The sequence below is a fragment of the Phalacrocorax carbo genome, chromosome 11 (assembly GCF_963921805.1).
Source record: "Phalacrocorax carbo chromosome 11, bPhaCar2.1, whole genome shotgun sequence".
NCBI classification, from domain to species: Eukaryota; Metazoa; Chordata; class Aves; order Suliformes; family Phalacrocoracidae; genus Phalacrocorax; species Phalacrocorax carbo.
Genome location: NC_087523.1, coordinates 19,632,178 through 19,656,734, shown reverse-complemented (window position 1 = coordinate 19,656,734; position 24,557 = coordinate 19,632,178). Strand labels below are relative to the sequence as shown.

The 24,557-nt window shown below is 42.9% G+C and overlaps 1 protein-coding gene across 2 annotated transcripts in view; it reads right to left on the bottom strand.

The window, feature by feature from the left end:
• The window catches only part of GAB3 (GRB2 associated binding protein 3), a 72,179-nt gene extending 48,071 nt beyond the window's left edge, over positions 1–24,108 (bottom strand). For both annotated transcript variants that reach the window (XM_009511470.2, XM_064463316.1), the window contains exon 1: positions 23,907–24,108. In XM_009511470.2, the coding sequence (XP_009509765.2) occupies positions 23,907–23,978 (72 nt within the window). In that variant the 5' untranslated portion in view covers positions 23,979–24,108. The remainder of the gene's footprint in view (positions 1–23,906) is intronic.
• Positions 24,109–24,557: the final 449 nt, after the last annotated feature.

The window sequence follows — 24,557 nt, the reverse complement described above, 5'->3', positions numbered from 1 at the left end:
AAAAGACCAGGTCACGGTATATATGTAATAGTTCACACTTCGTTGAGCAAGTGTAAAGGAGGCCAGCGATGAGGGTGGCTGTCTAGGCATAACATAATTCAGTGTGTAGGTGTGAGAGCAGCCTTACCGTACCAAACAAACAACAGATCCCCAAAATAAATGACACCAAAAAAAGATGCAAAACACGGCAGCTCAACTCCCTGTAGACTTAGCCTGTTTCTCTACCATACCAGAAAAACAAAACCCCAGAAGAGAGAGCCTGTATTCAGACTTGCTTCAGACTTCTGCTCCTTTTCTGCATGGTTTTGTTCCTCATCGTGAAGCATCCCAGGGATTGTTCATTTGTCCATCCAGAGCTCTTGGGGCTCTGGGCACGCCGCACTGCGACACAAACCCAGATAGGCATCCCACACCATGCCACTGTGCGGTCCTTCTGTGTTGAGATGCTCTCATGGCAACAGACAGATTTCATGACAACAAAAATGTTAGATTTCCCTGAATTTCTATGTGCATTCTTGATAAAGTTCCTCGAAGTCTTGGCGAAAAATGTTCTGCAGGTTGGCTACAGAGCTGAGAGCCCCCTGCCCCATTCCTGAAGATACCCATCTCTAATGCTTCAACAATTACTTGCTTTTGTAGTTTGACCTAGTTCCAGGCTTGCCCACAGAGCAGGAAGCTGTGCCGCTGTAATGCCACAGCCCCTGGTACTGTACCTTCACACTGACAATGAAACTCAACATGATCTGCTCTGTCTACAGAGCAATGATGATCAGGAGCTATAAGCAGAAGCGTGAAGTTCACAGTCACTGGTTTTGCTAACCGAATCCCACAAAAAGTGATGTGAGATAAGGGCTGCTTGAGCGCAGAGCAAACAAACACCCCAGAGCACTTTGATCCTGAGACTTCAGCACGGCTAGCACAATTAGAAAAAACTATATCTCTCAAGTCCAAAAGGACAAGTGCCGTATTTAACCTCCCAAATTCAACCTGACAGGAACTCTTCTGTTGCAGGCTGTTTCCTGAGGGTACCAAAAAACAGGCCAAATCTTTTATAACCAAATCATTTGCCCTCCAAGTTTAGATCCCAGTTCCAGAAAGTACTTGAGCACACGCTTCACAGCAAGCTCAGGAATAGTCTTTGATCTCATTTAAGCTAAAATACTTTAAGGAATTGAGCCCACACTTATTTGGGCTATAGTCCAAGTTTTCCCTGCCATTTTCACTGCCCAAAGTCTGAGCAGTGCCTGGTAAGATGAAGTGAGAATCTTGACTCCAACGAAGTGATATGCTCCTATTTAACCATCTTCTCACTTCAAAGAGAGTGAAGGTTTTCTTTCAGAAAAATGCTATTTCACAGTATGTATTTGAAACATACACATTGTGTACAGTATGAAACTGAGAGGACGCTTCCTCTTCTAATGCAAAAGCCGTGCACCATGGAGAGGCGAGCAAGCATCATACATGAACGTCTGCATGAGAGGTACATGGAAATCTTCTTGGGTGTTGAACATTGGATGACCACTAATTTTGATTTGCAAGTGAGCCATGTAAAACCAGCAGGCACGATTAACCCCTCCCTGTCTGGGAGCTGTCTGGGAAGAAGTATCCCTGGGGTTCAGCAGTGAAAGCACGGCAGGGTTTGCTTCTGCAAGTCTTGCAATGGTCCTGTAAGTATTTCTTTGGAAGTGGTTGAGTCACCGTCCCTGGAGGTATTTAGAAGTGTAGATGTGGCGCTTAGGGACATGGTTCAGTGGTGGATTTGGCAGTGTTAGGTTAATGGTTGGATTCAATGACCTTAAAGGTCTCTTCCAACCTAAATGATTCTATGATTCTATCACACAGCAATCTTGGGGTATGGGAGCTCAGACTGTCTAAACAGAAGAGCTGTTTGTGCGCTGAATAAGGAAGTTTAAAATTGACCTGCAACGAGTGTGTAAGGCTGCACAGAGGAAGGGCTTTCTCCACGGCTGTACTCAGAGCAATCTCTTTTGTCTCAAAGGCCACTGTGGCTATGACTCACACACAGCCAGCAGACTATTAACACTTTTATTCCAACTAGTTATTTCTGGCTTTCAGCAGTCAAAATACCTAAATGCCCAGAGTGCTTCCAGTGTAACTATAGAAATTACAACAACAAACAACAGCAGCTCGACCCATAGGTCAGCTGAAGCCAAACTCTGAATCACACACTTATTTTTTACCTATAGTTATGAAAAGGCATGTAAGTCTGGACAACAAGGCGGTACATTACCCAGCTACCTAGAAGATGCTCAGCCAGACAAGCAGATGCTGTTAGACGTTCACCCCTTCCACGGGAAATGCTAGCTGAGGGGTGGGTTCTGCACAGCTCCCTTCAATAACAGGCAGCCCCCAACAAGAATATCATCAGACGTGCTTTGTAAATCTACTTGAGGCTAATGGATTGTATAAATGTTGTGAAGCGACCTTTCTTCTTATGTGTATTCATATTCCATATGTTTCAGAGAGCTCTTTGTAGAGTTTCTCACTGTTATTTTCTTGAGTTACAGGAAAGATTGTGTTCAAGTTCTAGACCTCCTTTACACTTTCAGTCTTCCTATGCCTGCAGAGGCAGTCAGTTCACTATCAGCTGTGTCAGTAATTAAAACCGTCAAGTTGGAAAGGGTAGGCTCTTCTAGAAGAAGCCAGAACGCAGTAAATTAATTACCTTGTATCTCAGAAAATTTACCTTTTATTTTTAACCAAAATACATTTGCTTATGCAAGACTGCGTTGTGTTGCTGCTTCAGGATAATCGGTTTCTTCAGCTCTTCTCCCTCTCTAAAAAATGTCAAAATTTACCATATATTTTGATTTTTTGGGGTTTTATAAAGAAAGGCAGCTCAGTAACCAAACACTTTACAAGTACAAAGGCTGAAGTGCAATGTGAGAAACCAAATTCATCACAAATGCAGAACAAAGCGGTTTGAACTTCAGAATGCTTAACTCTTAATTATATAAATGTCTGACCCAATTTCTGGAGACCTGTGAAACCTCAAAGAGTGGCTAACAACTCTGAATATAGAGGATAATATATATTTTAAACAAAAAGAACAGTCATCGATCCTTCAGTTGCGTTTCTGTTTTCTTTATTCTCTATAAAAATAATTTTGCTAAACTAGAGGGCCATGAAGTATGCATCGCCAGTAAATAAAATAGATCAGAATACAGTGAGCAGGACCTTTATGATTCACTAATAAACTGTGAGAGAAAAACACCAGTCTGGAAGTATCAAACCCAGCAGCAGAGCAAGGACCAAGAAAATGCCTAACAGGAGCAGCAAAGCTAACTCGGTGAGAACTCACAGTTCACTAAAGCCATATTCCTCATCTTAACTGAAAATGATCTAAACTAAATTAAATCCAAAATCTCAGAGTTGACAAAAATAAACTAATACACTAAAAAGGAAAAGGAAAAATATAATGAAGTTATTGTTTTCTTCTGGCTTTCATTAAAACATACCAATGCACGGTGCCGTCTACAGACTTGAAGCCAGAGTTGCACAGAGGAGACAAATTCTGTCCTGTGAATATCTCTGGTTGAGATAATTCTTGCACATGATACCCCAAAATGATGCCCCTGAATGAGAAGAGAGATTTTATTTTAAGGTGTCTGGGTGTTCCACACAACAACAGGGCAGAGAACAGTGCGTAGAAAGGACATCTATAAGACGATGGATGCTGTCAGGGGCATTCGGGGAACCTTCACTGTTTTCTATTGCAAGTTAATTGGCATTTTGAATAACAAATGTTTCGCATTCTGTAGGGAAAGACAGAAAGGTTCGATCTCGTGCAGTTCCCCGGGTCCTTGATGATTTCCAGGGGAGGGATACTGCAGGAGTTCCCTTCAAGGAGAAAACCAAACTGGTAAAATCCCTTCCTCGGATCCCTCCTACCCCAACAACACAGAATATTTTTGAGTAAAAATGGAGCCATAGTCACAGGCATTAACAGATGCAGAAGAGACATCTGAAAGCAGTGGCTGTACACAGAAAGCAGTAACTGCTTTCCTTTTTTAGACTTCATGGCTTATTTTGTTTAAACCACAGAGACATTTGCATGCTACCCATTTCTGGTCAGATATGAAAAAAAAAAAGTAGAAATAAATGCAGAGCAAGTAACACCTCCTGCTAATTTTCAAGGTTGACTTTAACTCATGAAACACTAGCAAGGGTCCGTCACTTGAATTTACATTTTTAAAGAGGTAAAGAGTATGATCAAAAATTACTTTTCAAAGAGGTGGAAAGAAACAACAGAACCCCAACTATTATCTTTTCTTATTTTAAACTTCATCCCACACTTGACACAAATTTAGATCTGAATGCAGAGTTACTCCTACTCCTTCGCTTATGACTCTTTCTTACCATGTTTTTCAGAGAAGCAGTTTGTAAATGTGACTCGTTAGGATGCAGTGTAAAAAGTAACATGTATGCCGCAGTCAGTAACGCAGCCAGGCTGTGTGCTGCTGATGCGGTTACTAAAATGTTAAATCTGACAGCTAGATGCAAATGAAGCCAACCGGGAGGTAAAATATCCCCTGGTCAGGACAAAGATGTGTGTTACAAAAGCACATGTCGCTAAATCAGCTGGAAGTAAGTGGATTCTAAAATATAAGTTTATGGACATTTTTCAGCCAAAAAGTGAGCGTGGCGGTTGCACAGACGCGGGCCGTTCAGAGGACATTGGCACGGTGCTGATGTTTCTAGGAGGCTTTTAAAAGACAGGCTGAGAGAGGTGGTAAAAGACAAGCATACAAGTGAACTTGTGAGAAAGTTTAATGATTGATCTAATCCTTTGGTGGATAGAAAAGCCTTTTCTAAGTAGAAAATATTGTTTTAATAGTTATAAAGCCCAGGCAGAATCATATGGTGATGCTGTCTTGATGTTGGTGTTAGAAGTCATTGCAAAATACCAGGGGAATGCCAAGGGAAGTGCCTCTTCTGTTCCCAAAGACTCTGATTTAGAGGGAAGACTGTAGAGGGAAAAGACAGTATCATACTGGAAGATGATGAATGGCATCCTGGCCTTAGTGAAACAAGGGGGAAAATCCCTTTTCTGATTTCAGCAGATTACAAGAATAATCAGACACATACAAAAACCACGCGAGCTGTGCATGATAAAGATAAGCGATACAATGTAATGTCTCAAACTATGGAAATATGATGAAAACCGGTCTTTCCAGAGAGCTGATACATTGACGGTAAGATGTGGAGGAGAACTGAAAAAGCAAGTGAGATTTTAACATGACTCCTGTATTTTGCTGGGGAAATTTCAAGGATTGCAACAGACAGAAAAGCCATGGCCACTTTCTGGCTTTGCACTCAGTACTGCCTGAAATTTGGGGGTTCTGGTGGTCTTGGTCTTACCAGGCATAGAATTTTGCCCTGACTTAGATCCTTCCTGTGGCACTGCCATAGCTATTTTTGTGTGCAATCAGCGCAGAGGTTGGACAGATGAAAACTTGAGGTGAAACACGAAGCATTACTATTGCTATTGGAGCCAGCAGCTCCAAAAGTGACAATATTTGCTTAGCTGGGTTCCAGGACATTTTAAAGAAAAAGCAGCCCAGCCTTACTAATTTCTATGGCATTCCGACATGCTTCTCGTTTTAGACGGCAGTCCGAGTGCCATTATTTAATGTTCATATCGACAATAGACTGGGTGCTGCCAATTTTCATTCAGACTATCAGCACTATCAGCACAGATTCTCAGCCTATCTTTGATATGCCAATTAACGTTTTATTGTGGGATCAAACCAACATCAATGAGCTGACAAAGGAAACAAAATGGATTTAGCTGTTTAAATAACTTAGCCAATCTTGCAAATCTTATCATCTCGCTTGGGAGCAATGGGATATTTGTACCTGCATTACTCAAAAGGGTACCTCTAAACCAATAATGCAGCAAACTAATGATGCCAAGCTCTTTTGCATATTTCTGCCCTGCTTTGCAAAAGTAAGAATTTGGATTTTTTAACTTTTGAAAAAAAAGAGCTTGAAATGTATCTTCCAATAATTTACTCATGCAGCATAATCAAACACAGAATCTGACCCTGCTTAGCAAAGACATGATTTCCAGCTCTGTGGTTTTCACCTCCGAGAGTGTTTACTATTTGCTTGCCAGTAATTACCACAACCATCTCCTGCTTTGAATTCTACTACAGCAAAAGGTTTCCAGTTTGTTTCTTTGACCTTGAAGGAGACTTCATTTTAAAACTCAGGTAAATAGAGAACTTCCATGAATCAGGTGATAAAACCATTTGCAAGTGTTTTCTTCTTGCTTGTTCACCAAGTTAGGCATTACTGGCTTCTGTCTAAAATGCCCTGGCCAGCAATCCTTTTCTGTCCATGAGGTATTTTTTGTTGTTGTTTAATACACCCTGTGCCCAAAGGGACGAATGCTTGGAAGTGTTTACATTTTTCACTCATTTCTTGGAAATCATGACCCATAGATAAAAAGAACACTTCTGCAACAATAATTTGGCACTTACAGAGCTTCTGGTCTTACTGATTGTTTGAATTCTTTTTTTTAAACCCATCACATATGTTCCTATTTTATTCTATGACTTTCTTATTACTTAACAAAAGCTGAGAATTACAGTGCTTACTAATATTATTGCACTGCTACTGTCATGAAGTTAAAATATACATAATTTGCACAATGATCTACTGAAAAAAAACTAAGACAGAGTTGTAAGCCTATCTAGGAATTTGGGGGTATTTGGGTACTCATCTTTCAATAAATCCAGCAGAAGACTATTCTGCTGGTGTTTTAAATGTGCCGTGGGACACCTTTGTCCATCTCCCTGAATGCTAGTTTTGCTCCTGTAACCCAAGTCTCATCTCCACTATAGTTTTTTTTAATTCCTACTAAAATCAAGCAGAATAATCCAATCACCTTGAAAGGGAGCTGGATGAGGACTTGGCATTTGCTTATTCCAAGACACCTTCTCCATGGCTGATTCTGTGTTCATTCCTATTTGACAGCTAAAAGGGGAACTCAGCATTTTCAAAATCAGGTGCAAAATCAGATCCATAATGTACAACCGAAGTTGAAAATGAATGAAGCACTAAAATAATCCCATGCTTCCTCCTCATATGATTTCTTGCATCTGATGAGAAGTTTTTGTATTTTTGCTGAGCCAGAGCTACAGTACACTTTGTTTTACTATTTTTCAGGATATTTTCACTTTTGTTCTTTTAGGGTAAAGAATCAATGTATTTAGAAATAGACTATTGTTGTATGTACTTTCTCATCCACATTTAAATCAATAACCATGACATATACTTATGACTAGTTTCACTTCACAAATTGCTTCAGCTCTGCGTTAGAAACACCATTTTGTCATGGCATTATGTGACAGATGTCATGTGCTCTGTCTTAGAAACACTTTCCGAGAGAAGCAGCTCTGCTCCTTTAGAGCTCCAGGAGCACAGCCCTACTCACAGGCAAAATGACCCTGCTCCACAATCCGTTTTGCAACATGTGATTAAAGAAGCTGCAGTTCGAGGGAGAGAAACAGCAAGAAGAGACCTTTCTGTTTGTTTGCCATTTCCTAAGCCTGTGGCTACTTCGCTTTTCTGTGGGCTAGCAAGGGTCACAGTCACGCAAGGAGGCCAGGGAAGCACTTGTAGGGATGCTGAGGGTTAGCCATGAATACCACCAGCAGGAAGAACGTGGGAGAGGTGAGACTGGCTGGCTATAGTCAAAAGCAGCAAAGCCAAAGGCCTCTAAAGAGACCCTCAAGTCTTGGGCTGCACTGAGCATAAGACCCTTGCATTAGACCCTTCTGGTTTTGTATGTGTGTGTGTGTCTCTCATTCCCACACCACAATAGGCTGCTGCCTCTGCCCCGTTCCAGAGTTCCATGTGTCAGACACAGCTGAGCGCAGATCCCTGACTCATTCAGTGGCTGTGCCTCGTCTCTGCGCAGGGAAAAAGCAGCAGCACTGCATTTGCAGCCAAAGGAATGTGTAACTGGAAGGCAAGCTCCCCAACCGCAGCCAAGCACCATTCGCGCAGAGGTTTACTTTCAGTGACTTTCAATACCTAAGAATCTTCTCCACAGTGCTCTGCTTCTGGTTTGGTCCTTGATTAATTAATGGCTTGACACTGTGAAACTAAGAATTTTTGCAACAGCATCATATTCAGGAAAGAGCAGTTATAAGCTAAGGATTGAAACCACTAAATGCACTACGCATACACAGTTGGACTCCTTATTGCACTGAACTAAATTAGTAATGACATTTTCACCAAAGAACTGAGCAAATCCAGGAATAATAGTAAGCCAAATGTATAAAATAGTCAGACATGGGTTTCAAAAGAACAGGGGGCAGAGCCACCAAGGCCTCATATAGTTAGATAACTGTCTGGGTAGCTCAGCTCTTCTTTCCACCCAGCTGAGATGTCCCCAGCCTTATCACAGTTATAGACTTTAGGAGCTGAGCATTAGGAGAGACCCCTTCTGACACAACAGGTTTTTTGTTAGAAGTTCATTAAGTCAACATTTATTTTTAATAACTGGATTATCAACAAGCGTTGGACGTGTCCTCCCCTCCCCGTTCCCTGTTGCTGACTCCCTGCCGTGGGGCTCTGGTATTTGCTGACTAACGACAGCGCCTGTAGCCCGTTCCCAGAAGAGACCCCATCCACGACTCAGCGTTTTTACTGGGAACAGAAGAGGCAACACCCAATGCTAGCAGAGTGATAACTGGCCGTTTCACCCAAGGTTTCTCAAATAAGTTGCTATGCTACAATTCTAAGCGCTACAGGCAGAAAGGGTATCTGCAATGGCAGAGCCCTTGTCAGAAGTGGTCAGTGCTTCCTACAGGGTCTTCCTACAAAAGGTTAAGGTGTTTTCCAGCACTTGGGCGTTTCTCTTTGCTGCTCTGGAGGCTCCTCCAGTGCCTTTACCAGAAACATGTCAGGCCTGTTGCCCACATTTCTGTGTGAGGACAGTCCCTGGACAAGTCAGGCGGCTGCGGACCGGGTCCGAGAGCAGTGTTACAACCCCGGTGCCAGCTGATACCATCTCCAAGGAGGAATGGTGGCAAACAAGATTTTTTTTTGGTCCTCTTTGTATTTTTTCCTGGCAAAAGTCAGCTTAACCAAACACATATAACTAATTTTAGTTTCCTTGGAGGTGACTTCCTCGCTCAGCCAATTCACATATAAGTAGCATGCAATTTTCCAGATGGCCACTAATGTTCAGGCATGGAAAAAACATAGTTTGATCATTGCATTCTGACTACTCTATTGCACAAGTATGTTATGAAAGAAAAAGTTATGTAAAATTCATACTGGATTTCACTATTTCCTATTTAACTGTTTTACTGTAAGCATGTATGATGCCAAAAAAATTCATTTATGCAGAAAAAATGTGAGCCAGCATAACATAGTTTTTAACAACCTTCCGCTTCTTTACAATAAGACAGATGATGATGTTTAATTTTTCCTTTTTTGACACAAAACCTTCCACTTTGACTCACGGTCCTTTTGCCAAGAGACACTTCAGAGAGCTTTATTATACAAACAGTGAATATAGACCTGGATTGTGTTGTTGTTTGTTGGCTGTACATGCAGAATTTAATTATGGAAGATCAGAACATTCTCCTTGCTAAACATACTTTAAAGGTCCAATAGTGAAATATCCTCAACTGTGTATCCTAGCCCACCACCTGCTCTGAACAGCCTTCAGTGGGGGCTCCCAGAGTTACTGTCATCCCAATGACTGGCCAACCCACAATGGAAATGACAGTCTACCCTTGGATGAGCTCAGTGCATCTGGTAGTCTTAGTGCCGGCTCCAGGGGACCGTAACAAAACTAGGAGGGATTAAAGAATCTCTTTTTTGCAATTCAAGTAAATATACCAGGGGCAAAGGAGACACAAAACTTAAACTAACCTCTTAAGACTGCAACATGATAAAAGGAATCTGACAGGATAGCGCGTGGGAAAGCAGGGATTACTGCTGCTTGTGTCATTGCTGCTCTAATCCAAGGGCTGGTCTGCAGCTTTACTAGCATAGCTGAGCTGCCATGTATCTGCTGGCATAAGTATGCCATGGGAACACACTGATACTGGAAGAAAGAACGTTGTTCCCAGTTTAGTTTATATCGCTTCAGAAGCGGTTTAAGATAAAGGAAAAAGATGTCACTCATCCCAAGAACATCTGAGAAGATGTTTTTCAGCATAATTACGGTGATTTGAATTCATGCATTGTTATATACCTATGTAATTTTCCTGTAGGTTGCTCTGGAAATGGAACTTCTTGAAACAGCTTAGTGGTAGTCATTTCATCAGTGTTACACGTAAACTGGTTAGTGAGACAGATTTTTGCTGTATCAGAAAACACGGATTACTGGAATTTCCCATATGAATATGTTGCTCTGGATTAACAGAGGTTTGTTAGAAAAGCACTGGAAAAAACAAAGCTCCGAACACCGTTGTGCTGAGCAGCAGCGCAACGTGACTGTGTGGTGGCAATGGCTACTCTAAGCTGCTAGTGGTGAAGATGCTTTTCCCAGGATTTAGCCATAAGTGCGTAGGTGATTTGCAAATGGATCCCCAAAGTCTCCCAATCAGGAAGCAGCAGAACAGATCCCCTGGAGAAAGTCAGATGCAAATTGGTCAGTTCTTAAACAAAGAAGGCATTTTTAGATATTTTCTTAAGTTTTTCCCTAAAATTCCCAAAGAGCTGCAGTTATTAGGGAAGGTGGAAGTCACATAGGATGCACACGAAATCTTTCTGGCCACTGGAGTTCACTGCTGAGGAACCAGAATTGTAGGGAATAAACCCAGAACATCTCAGTGATGCTGTTCTACAGCCTGACCCCAAGAGACGTGCCAGCTCAGGCTGAGAGCCGCAGCCTAAGGCAGGAGAAGTTAGCGATGTAATGTCAGCGTTAGTGTGACTGGCAAGGACCTACACTTCTGGGGATGGCTCTTGCTGTGTTTGGAGAGGGACGGCAAAGCACAGGGGAGGAAATTGCTGTAATGCAGAACTTCAATATGAAATACTGTTGCTGAACGCTCAGTGTGCAAGCCAGCAAAGCGCCCTGATGGGGGACGGAGGGCCCAGCTGGGGTAAGGAACATGGCATCTGATGGTACCCCATACCATGCACGGGGCAGGGCTACGTTTCTGCATGGAGCCTCACCGTTACTCTCATGTTCTCACACATACGGTGGCGCATAGCAACTCATCTGCTGGGCCATCTGCTGAGCTGCCTGTGTACTCAAATTAGGACTGCGACTCTTCATTCCTACGTGCAGCCTTTCAAATTTTACACCCTCCCATTTGAAAACTTTCTCCTCCTGCTTGATCCATTACATCACCCATCCCCACCAGCTGGGACTGACTGCTGCCATAGTAGGTGTTTATCAGCCTTCACACTGTCTCTCACCCTTCAGATTAATAACCTTACCTAGGGGAGAAACATCATATGCACTTGCCTCGCACTCTGTGTGTTGCCCCATCAAACAGGACTATCATTTCAAAGACGGTACAGGAATTCCCCAACCAGCGGCCAGCAGCCAGCATCTGCTTTTGTATTATGTATTTCTAGATCCTCGGCATGCTGCTGGCTGTGACTCATGCAAATCTTATGCCAGGCAAAGCAAAAATGGCTGCACCATGCATAGATTTTATCTTTCAAATAGAAAGTGAGATTTTTCAGTGACAGTTTACTCTTTTTAAGAAGTTACCAATTTCTCTGCAACTCTGCTTTTATTTTTCACCATAATTCTATCTGCCTGTAATCTCTTTGACTGGAAAGTTTGTGTGAAAGATGATGTTACACAAAAGAAAGTGAAATTGTGCATTTTAACATATTCTTATTCACTTATTCTCTTCAGTTTCCAGTTACAAGCTGGTAAACGCTGCAGTTCCCATACCACATACCACCCCTCCCAGTTACACTGGAGCTACCAGGAGCTCTAATAATGGCAGATCTGGGGGTTTCCACTGGGAGGCAAAATCCTCCCGTTTTTCTCTCCCCATTCCCTGTTGCTGAAGACCATGGCTCTGTGCTTGATCTGCATCCAGGCAATTGATAAAAAAGCTAAAGAGAAAAGCCTGAAGCTTAACTCTGATATTCAAGTTCAGTGTTTCATGAAGAGGAGATATCAACAGTCATAAGGTTGTTAGCAGTAAGGAATATGTAGGGGAAACAGCTCAGATTATTTAGATGTTCCCCATAACTATGGTCATAATGGGTTAGAATATAAGACTGAATTTTTTTGGCTTCTGGTTTCTCCTTAAGCTCCTATATAGCTAGAGAACATGAGCTGCCATTTCTATTTCAGGATATTTTTTTCTGATGAGTCTAAGTACTTTATATCTGAAATCTTTCCAGAGAGGACAAGGAGGTGTTCCAAGCAGATCTGTGCAAACTGATAAATGCAAATGAAAGCTTCAGATCTAACCTTCCGGTCTGACTGCACACCTGCCCAATTCCAGCAGCTTATTAAAGCCAATGTTTACTTGGCCTTTTTGTCCATTGTGAGTGCATTTTATTTTGCAAGGGAAAAGTTTGCTGCGTGATGGTATAGCCTCTGTTGTGCTACATCACCGTAATTACTTGCTGCTGTTGCTGTGCAGGGTCATATGCCTTTTCTTGCCAGTCCCACCAAGGAACCATGAAGATCCTGCCCTAAACTGGCACCATGAACTAGATCTGGAGTGATTCTGCATGACCATATTTCCACTCAGAGAAGGTACCTTGGCCGCAGCAACCCTAGATGGAAGTCAGAGGTGATCAGCAGCTGCCCTGGAACAAAATGATCTGAGGCCTATGACCATTAATAGTACAATGTCTTATATCTGAGTGCTTTCCTTTGCTCCTTATCTTTTATTCCTATGCACAGACGGCACATAAAACAGTTGCTTTCTTAAAACAAAAAAAATCTCTGAACTAAACTCTACAACGATATGCTCATATTGAGATCCCAGTTCCATTTCCAAATCCAGTAAACCTGAGGAACGAGTCAAACTGAAACCTGCCTGTGGGTGCACAGCAAGTTCTGAGGACATGAGAATTAGGGCCACCGCTGCCGAAATCTTCACAAAGCCCAGGTTGCTAAATGACATGCAAATCATTTGCTTGGAAACGTTCTTGAGACATATCACTGGGGTGCATCTCTATGACTATCCCTCTCCATCACTGTATTCTGGAAAGGACTGCACAGCTACTGCTTCGCGCAAGCTCGCTCTGGCTCTTCACCTCCCAAACTTGTGTCGCCCCGTCTCGAATGGCAAGTTTCACTAAAGCATCTCTGAACCCGCAACAAGGTAAGTGCCACGGTAAGGGGAGTCCTGAGGGATTTAAAGCAGCAGTGTAAAGATACTTAATCTTCACCTAGCTAACTGTGGCTTATCTGAAACCTGGCCATGTCTGCCATCTTCTGCCTCCATATAATTTCATTCAGTTTTAAGAATAAAGCCACTTGCCCCAACAAAGAGAACAGGCAAACGTCACTGCAGCCCATTTGGAATACTCTAATGGGTAAACAGCTTTAATTTACCAGCCAGCAAACCAAGTTTACTTCTAAAGTTTAGAAGATCATTTCAAGCACAAAGGACCTAGAAATATAATGCAAGACAAATAGGTCCTTTAGGAGGATAACATAACAGGACTGCAGAGGGTATAATTCATCCTCCTTTCCATTTAGCAATGCTGCTGATGATGGTTAAAACTGGGCAATTTGCTGAGCATGGGCAACAAAGCCCTGGAAAGGACATGCTGTAGGTTGTACTTCTCCTGGCTGGAGATTTTCTGTGTAGAAAATGCCTGGTAAAATCTTATTCACTCCGAAGACAGCTAAATCATAATAATTGCTCTTTAGGGTCTGAGATAAATGCAGTCTTTGGCAAGGGTAAAGGATTTGACAAAGCCCAAATGAGGGTTTGAACTCCACAGGGGACAAGAAAGCCTCTAACACCCTCTCCTTCAGTCTGAGGCTGAGTACTGGTTGTGCTAGAAAGCAAGAAATATCTCCAATTGCAGCAGCAGCAGACTCCTAATGTAAGTAAATAAACAACCCTGATGGACCCTAAACTACTCGTTCATTTTCTGACACAGAACCTCAGACATTCTGCGGACATGTCTCAAGGTCTAAGGCACTAGGGGTTGGCTTGTGGCTGAAAATTAGGAAAGTTTCTTATTAAACCAGCTACTCACATCCATCGTGTTAGGAAATACTCCTAGCCATTCAAATTCCAGCCCACCATTCAAGGAGTGTTAACAAATAAAAAGAAAGTTTTAAAAACCCTGCAATTTAGGAACAAGAATAACTGTACTTAGCATCATTGGCTCTTGTACCCTCTAATTTAATCCTCCTCTATAAGCTTTATGGTAAACGTGGGATTTTCTGGAATGCCTCAGATCCAAAGGTCTCTTGGGTAGGGAGCACATTTACATTGTTTCTTGTTGGGAAGTAACAGATTTGTGGAACTACAAAAGTACCACAAAGAAATCTCTAATCGGACTGCATGCACTGGGCTGGTTTAGGTTATGGCTGTGCGCTTCTTCTCTAATTCACAAAGAAACGAGATGCCTTGGTTTCTGTCACATTAATATTTTCTATATAAGTAAGCATATATATTTAAAGAGGTGACCTTCCAGATTAATTACAAATCTGCTAAATTAACTCACACGGGAGGGAGCTTGGTCCACGTTTCTGTGTCCCACCTCCTGCTAGCAGGAAGGTCTGGCAGCTCACAGCTGCTCTGCTGTGGGCTCAGGGCGGCCGATGCTCACACGAGAGCCGCGGGGCCAGGGGCAAGGCGGGACGGGAGCATCGGGGTGCCGTGTACGCCCGCAGCGACACCTGCAAGGGGCTGGGAGGGGGCGGAGGAGCTTTGCGGCTAGGGGAACACAGCCCAGAGCATCCAGAACCTGCAATAACATTTTGGAAATAAAGTCAGAGGCTGCTGTCTGCAAGTAAGGAGGCTGCAGTGCTCACTCCTAGGATAAGGGCTGCTTCTGCTCTCACTGACATGGGTGGAGGGAAGACTGGGCTCTAGACCTCCCATTAGTGGCTTGCAATTCCCACCACCTACTGAAACAGCCGCTGGAGCTTAAATGAGAGAGGTCTGTACACGAGGAGCATATGCAGGCAGCAGGGGAGGGATAAAAACGACCCTGCTGTACAAAGAGGCACTCATGCACATTCACAGGCCAGGTTTACAAAGAGGCTTAGGCAGCTGAAGGTGCAAGCGGGGGCTACTCACGCAAGAGCCTATGCACATTTGTGTATATCTGGCCATTGGTAACCTGCCAGATTATCCCAAAAAGGATAACGGACTCAAATTCCTTGTTTCTGGCTTTGCTGGAGCACATTTTCTCAAAGCTTGTTCCCTCTGTCGGATTTTCCCTTCTGAGCACACCTTTGCAGAGTGAATTTGCAACAGTTCCCCGTGCCCTTTGATACCCTGAAGTAGCTATTCGATTCACAAGCCTGTGAGGTGCCATGGTTTTACCAGTTTCCCTTGCAAATTTGATCTTGCGAAAAACAAAGCCAAAAGACTTAGCAGAACTCCAGAGGTGTCAATTTTTAGTACACTCACATGTCCAGAAGTTCTGTTGTGATTTCCTTCTAGGTAGTCTGGGGTTAATGAGACTGAAGAGAATGATAGGAAGGAAAGAAATAATTATATATTCTCTTTTTTCTCAACATGTCCCAAATGTCACCTCTGACCTGGCTTTCTATTTCTGGCATGGACTAAACTCCCTCTATTTATTTAGCAGCCTACACACCATTACAGTAACATAGCAACAGTACTTGCAGTTGTGAATTTAAAAAAAAAAAAGAAAAGAAAAAAAGGAGAATATATTTTTCATAAGAAAACAGTTAAAGCATTGCAGTCTAGTAACACTTCAACAAATGCTTTTATTTTTCCCTTTACAAGCCAGCAGTATTAGGTTTCCAGTCTGCAAACCCAGTGCAGAGGGATGCACAGGGGAACTAAAGCAGTGTCACCGTCACGAAGCCTGTTCTTCCTGCGCCAATCAGACCGTCCCCTAACCTTCTTGTTTGTCCTCATGAAGTTTCAGCTTGAATATTTCTCAGGCTCAGCACAGACGAAAGCGGGAGGTTGGGGAGGATACTGAAATAATGATGGGATTTATCTGGTGGCTTTCCCTAACTTTTCAAAAACAGTTCACCATCATTTTATAATCCATAGCTCTAGGGTGATATGATGCTCAGAGTTATCTGTCAAAAAGGAACATAGTAAAAAGCACAAAGTGAAGTTGGAGAAACAGCCCCATTTTCAGCCAACAATCCAAATCCCACTGTTTTACAGGGAAAGTTAGCCAGTGAAGACCTGTAAAAACAGCCCTGGAGTCAGAGGAGTACCCAGCGAAAACATTTTCTAAAGTGGGAGCAATGCGCCTAAGTATCCAAAAAAAGCAATTCCCTGAGCTACTTAAGTGCTTCCTATTTTTAAACCTACGGCCTCAGTTCAGTGAGAACTCAATCATTTTCTTAGGATGGATTCAAAATGTTGAACTTATTAAAAAGAAAACTTCTTAAGCTTGCAAAGCTTCCACTATAAATATTAGTAAACAATACAGATGTAGTAGCTGGAATAGCCGTGACCACTTCATGAAGCTGTGTAGGACTTCTTGTGAAACTGTTCCTTCATTGCTGCTGTAAACTCAGCTGGCATCTCTTCAGATGCTTTTTCTCATCTCACAGAGATTTGATCGGCACACAGTCACCTCTGAATGCCGGTGGCTTTTCTGTGGAATCAGCAGCAGATCTTGGAAGCGCAGTGTTACAGCAGGCATACGCGTTCAGCTTTCCCAGCATTTATAAACACAATACTTCTGTAAACTTGGTGGCTTTATTGCACAGTTTGTAAAGTCTGCAAGTAAAACATAGTTCACGCTTGTTCTGAACTATTGGCGTCTCCTTGGCACGATCAGTTCATGTCAGCTTGAAAAAATGGCTTTACAACTGTAAAATCCTTGAACTTCTACAAACAGTTTCCAAGTCTGGTATGTAAAAACAGATTGTTCACAAACTATGCACTCTGCTGAGATTACAACAGTTGCAGATTTAGAAAGGGTCCCGTTATGGCCATTATTCTGTCCAACAGAAGAATGGACACATAACCCACTGTCCCCGAGACTTGGGAGTCATGGCATGAATAATATTTATCACAAAGAAGGCTCACAGAAACTATTGACTTTTAAAAAGCATTGTCAAAAATGAGACAAAAACTTTCAGATGACAGTCTAAGTTCCATTTAAATTAACACCTTTATTTAAGTAATTTTAAATTCATACTAATAATGCCATTTCACTTCCTTTCCCTAAAATGCTCTATGGGAAAGGATATTGAATAACTGAAACGCGCTGTTCAGGGCTTTTGTGGAAAGCTACGAAGCAGTTGCCTACAGGGGTCAGGTGGGGTTTCTGGCATCAGAAGGGAAGGCAATAACAAAATTTCTAAGAACAGTTTTCTCATTCTAACAATTACCAAGCTACAAATGAAGCTACTCCCTCAGAAAGGCAGTATTTTTCTGCCATGATGACGAGACATCAGTTGTGGTTTATTTTTAACAAATACCAAGTTGCAGTAGATTTTAAAACTGAGTTTTGCATGGCTATATGTTTGTTGGGTTCGGTTTGGGTTTTTTGGTTTTTTGGTTTGGTTTGGTTTGGTTTTTTTCTGATGCAGCACAAACCGAAACAAGTCAAGGATATTATCGTAAAGCAGGAAAATAAAAGGTTGAAGTATTGCATTTTATTTAACAATTAAATGAGAGAGAGGAAAATCTATTTTATCTGGCTGGATGTAATGTTTTGACATGCAAATTTCATTTCAAAGATGGCATTTTTTCCTTGACTTATCACATTACTAATTCATTTCCAACTCAAATGAAAGGGACAAGAAAGCAAATAAAACGACTGTTTCTCTAGTGAGTAACTTTATAGGAGTAAACTTGCCCCTTTCCCTACAAACCTATCAAGTTGGCATAATACACATTCATAGCATTTTAATGCATTGGTGGTAGAAGTAATGTGTTTATGCATATGATAGTTTTGATGCTACAACAATGAGTTCACCAAAGTACTCCTTGTAATGCTTTTTCCTCTGTGAAGTTTTGATCCCATCACTAGTTTAATTACGACTCAAGTTAACATTTCCTTCTCTATTTCAAACTAGCATGTTGTTTTTTTTAAGACTCTATTTTTGCATGCAAAGACCTGATAACTTGTGGGTTTCTGTTTTGAATAGAAACCAATAGCTGGACATTCTTGTGCACTGAAAACATGTAGTCAAAGATTAAACTGGGGCTTCAGAGCTATTACGGCTCCACCCAAATAAATAGTCCAAGGGAAATTATTTTGCTTAACATTCTGATACACAGGTTGCCAAGAACAGCAGTGTTTTTTAGAAATTATTTTTTTCTTAGAAGTCAGCCTATCTCATTAAACATTGCATTTAAACTACCAAAACATGGTTAAAATGGAAGAAAATGGTCTTGAATAAACATTGCACTTAACTTGCCCAAACACGGTTAAGTGGTGGAAAATGGTCTGATTTGCACTTAGCTAATTACAAATGTTTAACTCCAATGATGGAAACTCCTCCCTAAAATAAATTTTCTGCTGTTATTTTACCAGTAAGATCAATTTGTTCAGGATTTCACAGAGAAGGGAACACATAGTCTACAGCAAAGGAGCTTCTGTATGAAAGTCTTCATTTTCTCAAAATCGAGTTATTCCTTAATATACAAACCAGACTGAATAAATGTTGCATATTAAAATGAAGTAACAGCAGGAAAAACATAGGTACAAAACTTACAACTAGAACCAGCTAAAAGGCTCTGTCAACTTTTGTCATCACACGATACTCCTATTCCACCCCCAGCCCATAAACCAGTTACAGACCTGCACAAATTGGTTAAATAATCTCAGTTATTTCAATGGGAGTTTGGGATGTTGATTCCAGCGGGGTATGAAAGGTGGGCATAACTCTGTTCAAAGAGGACAGAGCTCAAGAGGTGAGGCTTTGTAGAAATAAAAGGCTTATGGACAAAAATTAAGTTCAGATTTCTCTTTGATAGTTATATTTTGGAAACTTCCCCCAAATCCCAAACCAGCAGAAGTACTTGACCTCACACAGCACTTGGGGATTTCTTTCAGGCAAGGGTGGCAGTGGCCTCTGCTGACACCAGCCCAACGCTAGGTCAGAGAGCAGATGCTCTGCATCCCACCCACCCTTAGCAGTGCTGTGGGACTCTTGTTCCTATTACTTGAGCAAATTCTTCCATAATTCTACTTTGCTTTTTCTTCTTAGTAGCCAGTAACTTCCCGTTTGTTCTCCTGATAAATACCAGAACTTCAGCTAAAAATGGAGAAGTCGTCTAGATTCTCTTATCTTGTAAAACCCTAGCAATGGTGTGCTGTGGTCGAGTTCTGGCAGATCCCCCCAACAGTCAGAGATGTCCGTTTGCTGCTGTGCCCTTCTGACAGCACTTACTGCCCCTCGTGCAGAGACAGCAGGAATGGGCGCTGCTTTGTTACCTTTTTGCATCTGGCACATTAATTTACACCTGCTTGTCTTCTCAGACCAGACGCTCCAAGGAGAAGTGTGGTAAGAAGTGCAAGGCTAAATTTTCTAACACAGGGTCCATTTTGGACTCTTGTTCTAGGGATGCTGACAAGGAATTTTGATCTTCAGTAATGTTTGAAGAAACCAGTCACTCAAGTAAAGCGGGAAACTTGCCTTTTTTTGAGCAAGTGGTCTTCCCTCATCAATTTATATAGTACTGAAGATTAAAAATAGCTCTTCAGCTGGGCTACAGCTGTGCAGCATTGACTTAAATGGAGCTGCACTAACTCGCAACAAGCAAACATCTGTATATAGCCCTTTACTATTGCAAACCGCATAACTTAACACTAACAGTAAGTAAATACTGGGGTGGCATTCACTGGAGCCGGCGGGCAGGCTGGCTAACTACTGCTGCTGCTCCTCACAGGTGTGAAAAACTACAGAGCAGCGATTTGAGGATAAGTTGAAATCAGCTGCCTGTTAAAAATCCCATCTCCTTCTTCTCAGCACATGAACGATGTGTCTCCTCAGTGGCACTAGTGTCTTATTTCACTGGACATCCTCTGTGCCTTCTTCCATGTCTTTTTTCTACTCATAGTGACTTTTTGCACTGGCTGTAGTAATTCCTTTGTTTTCTAGGCCATGAAACGATTCTCCCCCTCTCCAATAAACAGAAAACAACTGTTACTAGTCAGTGAGCAGATATATTTCCATATGAAAAGTATCAAAAAGCTGGCTGTTCAAGGCTGACATTGCAGAATTGGGGCACATGAACAACACTACCATGAGCCTTCTGAATTTTTGAATGTTTTTTAACAAACATAAACATTTATTTTCCTTGCAGTTCTGAACGCCTAATCAAAACCCCCAGTTGGTAGTATTCAGCACTAACATAAGGCACTGTGAAACCCATCAAACCTGAAGCAGATTCTCCCATGACATCTAATTTCCTACCGAGGCTGGTTACTCATGATCCACTAATACCAATATCTCCAGTGGGGCCAGATTTTCCTCCCGTGGGGCTGGGTGTCAAGCTGTGCCTGAAACTTAGCAGTATTGGTCTAGGGCATGATGGACTTCACCTCCACCACCACCACTTCCCAGTTTTTGGTAGCAGTTTCTTCCTCCCTAACTCCCGCCCCGTACCCAGCTCCCCCAGAGCTTCGGGGCTTCCCTGGCACTCCTCAGGCCCACACAGCCCCGACCGGTACGAAAAGCTGGAACCAAGCGGGGAAATGAGAGCAGCATGGCTTTCAGGTCGCGCTCAGGGGACAAAGAACTGCAGCACACACCAAATGCTCTCCTGGGAGACTCCTTCCACAACTGCCTCTTTACATAGGCTGACGTGGTGGATTCATGGTTCAAGTATCAGATGGAGGGAAAAGCACTGTACATGCTATTAAACCACTATTAGAGTATTTGCCTGCTGAAGTGAAGCTCCTTGTGCTTTCTAATGAATTCTCTGCATTTAGCATTAAGCTCTCTGTTTTTACAGAAAGTTACACTTGGGTAATTAATCTCATGTTCGTTTCCTGCACATGCAAGAGAGCTGCCTTTGTTAGGGAATGATAAGACACTTCTAAGAATAGTGCTACTAAGAGCATCAGCTTTGTAAGACATTACAGGAAAAATATAGACTCTTAACACCTGCTTTTCGCTTTTCAAAGTTTAGAGAATAACGTTCTGCTTACCTAGAGACAAATTCTGACTTGCTTGTGCGTAGAAAACCCAATTGCTTTTATGAGAGAACAATCATAAATGAAGGTGTACTTTGGTCTTTAGCCCCAACCTCACCAAGATGTATTTGTTTAATTTTATAAACGCTGTAAATATTCTCAGTAGCTTCAGTGGGACTATCTGCAGTTCCCAGGCTCACAGCCTGAATTCATCACTTTTGTCTCTTAACTACAGATTCCACTGAAATGAGTTGGATTTTCTTAGTGATTCTAATAGATTGAGGATTAAGAATTTATCTGTGTGTAAAACAAGAGACCCTCAGGCCGGACCTTACAAAGGCCGGATGCTGAACTCAGGAAAATGTAAACTGGGAGACAACCCTGTGAGAGCAACTGAGTCACTCCAGTGTAAGAGAGGTCCCAATGCGCAGCAGAACAAGCCCCGCATTTGAAGCTCCCTGGAAGCTTCAGCTCAGACCCTGGGTTTTGCCAGCTGAACACAAAGGGTGGTATAAAGCCTGGGGATTTATGCATGTGGTCAGTTCAGAACCAGAGCCAACACCATTCTCCTGTAAGGGGTTGACACTTGACACCTACTGAAGTCAGTTTAAACAGTCATTGTTTTAAAGCTGGTGTTGTTTTTAAGCAGTCACTCGTTCAGCCTGAGCTATCCACCCCAGTGCAAGATGCACAACCTACTGTGCTGGTGAAACTATATAAAAAGTGGGGAAAAAAATTAGTTTACAGCGGGTGAGAGAGAATTTCCATTTGGTTTGTAGCATCCACTGTGTCACCGGTCATATGAGAAAGGACACTAATCTTTGCTGTACTTGCAGCAGATTTCTTTCTGCTTTATTATGGACAAAGGAGTAGTTTATCCTCCTAACCAGAAAACGAGCCTAATCTGCAGAGATCTGGCTAATCTAGTGGCTGAAGAATGACACAGACCCGATTTCCCTAGGTTTTGTAGTGCAAAATCTGAGCGGAGCAGACTGCAACTAGTCTTGTGAGCCGATCAGAGCCCCTGTTGTGACTATTATCTTGGGTGTATAATGGGGGCTTTCAAATCCCAGCTTTATCACATTCTGTTTTCTCTACTTTGCCCTTTTATGAATATTGAGTCATCAAAAATAGCTTCACTGACAGAGTTACTAATGATACCAGCTGGGTGAATCAGTGGCTCTTACATTGTCTGGTGGCTGCTATACAGTGCTATTAGTACGCTCGTTACAAAACATAACAAAAATTAGATAGCCATATTTTATCTGCAGCTCCCTTGAGACACATCACAGTGGTTGTCTTAGAATTGGAAAATGCTAACTGAACAAAGCAAATATCCAGCCATTTCAATGCAATACCGTGATGTAAAAGAAGTGACTCTGGCTTAGAATAAGTTAAAAGTAAATTCTAACATCGGTAAATTATCTTTCCCCCTAGTTTTTAGTGCAAAGGAAAAATACGCTACCAAATGATATCCACCACATTCTTAATGAGAAATAACTCCATGACTTTTTTCTCATATTACTAGAAAAAGCTAACATCAGCAGTCCAGAAAAAAATGCTGATAAAAGGAAGTGAATATGACAAATGATGTAAGCTATGTATATGGCTCGGGAGTGTGATAGGCACGTATGGTGGCATCCTCCCAGTACAGCGCAGTGCTCTGGGGTCAGTTGGGTGAGAAGCGCATGACTCAAAGGAGTATTACCGATTCCAAAAGTATAACAACAGTAACAACGCGCCTGATGAAGAACCATCACAAATGAGTATGCAAAATGGCCCGCGATGGGCTTACGTTTTCAACGCCGTCCCAAGCAATTTTTTAAGGGTCATTTATTCCTGCGCGGAGTGCCCTCCTCGCAGCCCTGCAGTGATACGGTTTCCTATGTTTGCAACACACACCCTTTTTTTTTTTTTTTTCTTTTTTTTTTTTTTTTCAGAGAAACAGGCAGGCAGATACAGAACGAAACAAGGGGCCCCTCTACACAGAATGCAGTTGCAGCTCTCCCATGCACGCAGCGCTCGCTGCTTCTCACCAGCCCCCTTCACCTTTCAGCTATCAGGAACTTTACAGCATGGCATCTCCTAGCACCTCTTTATCACAGGCAGAAAGCAAAGCGTTCTGCTAGCAACTGCATCTGGCGTCTTAAACTGGTAAATAAAACTATTGCAGATGTCGCCTTTAGCAAGTGTCATCGAATTTACAGAGCATCTTAACAAAGCAGAGCCTCGGCACTGAAAGTATTAGCTGTGTTGTTCTTTTTTCTTTTTTTTTTTTTTTTTTTCCGGAGGGTCTTGCCCTTGCCTGGAAAAGTGACATCTGAAATTCTGTTACTACAATTCTGTTAGTTATGGCAACATTAACTGAAACCGAAATGTGGTTTTTAACCTAAGATACGTTGCATAACAGCTGAAGTATTATAATCTTACGAGCCGGGAAAGGTTAATTCCAAAGGGCACAAGAATATCGGTGGAAACTAAAATACTCCATAAGTGCACGGACTTGTAAATCTTTTTGTTTTGGTCCAAGGCGAAGCCGAAACGGGCGAGACATTTCAAAGGAAGAGTGAGCCCCCGAGCACATGCCGAAATCCGTTTAGCGAGGAAAAAAAAAATAATATATATATCAGCAGAGCCTCTGCACTTACGTATCTCTTGAGTTTCTTCTCGGGGGGTGATTTAATGAGCCATCCAGTGCAAACGACGTCCCCTGAGCTCATCTTCCCCCCCCGGCGCGGAGCGGCGCCGCGGGAGCCAGGGTGCGGGCTGCCTGTGCGTGTGTGTGTGTGTGTATTGTTCCCAGCCAATATGAAACCAGCAGTAATCAGCTTCCTTCAGCTGGGCTCTGCTACTGCTCCAGCCCGAGGAGGAAGTCATGACATTGATCACTGACACGGCCAGCCCTCCCTCCGCCGCAAACACAATGCAACACACCGAGCACGTGATGGGCGGCCGGGGCTCGCCGCCACGCAGCCGGCGGCTGCGACACCCACCGCCGCCGCCGCCGCCGCCGCCGGGCGGCTCGCGCCACCGGCCGCCGCGGCGGAGAGCACCGGGGGAGCCCGGCTCCGCGCCCGCGGGGGACCCGGCCCTGCACCCCGGGGGGGCACGGCACTGCACCCGGGAGACCGGCTCCGCGCCCCCGGGGAAGACCGGCTCCGCTCACGGGGGGAGACGGGCTCCGCGCCTCGGGGAACCCCGGCTCCGCGCACCGCGGGGAGACCGGCGCTGCACCCCGGGGGACGCCGGCTCTCTGCCCCGGGGCACCTCGGCTCCGCTCCCCCGGCGACCCGGCACTG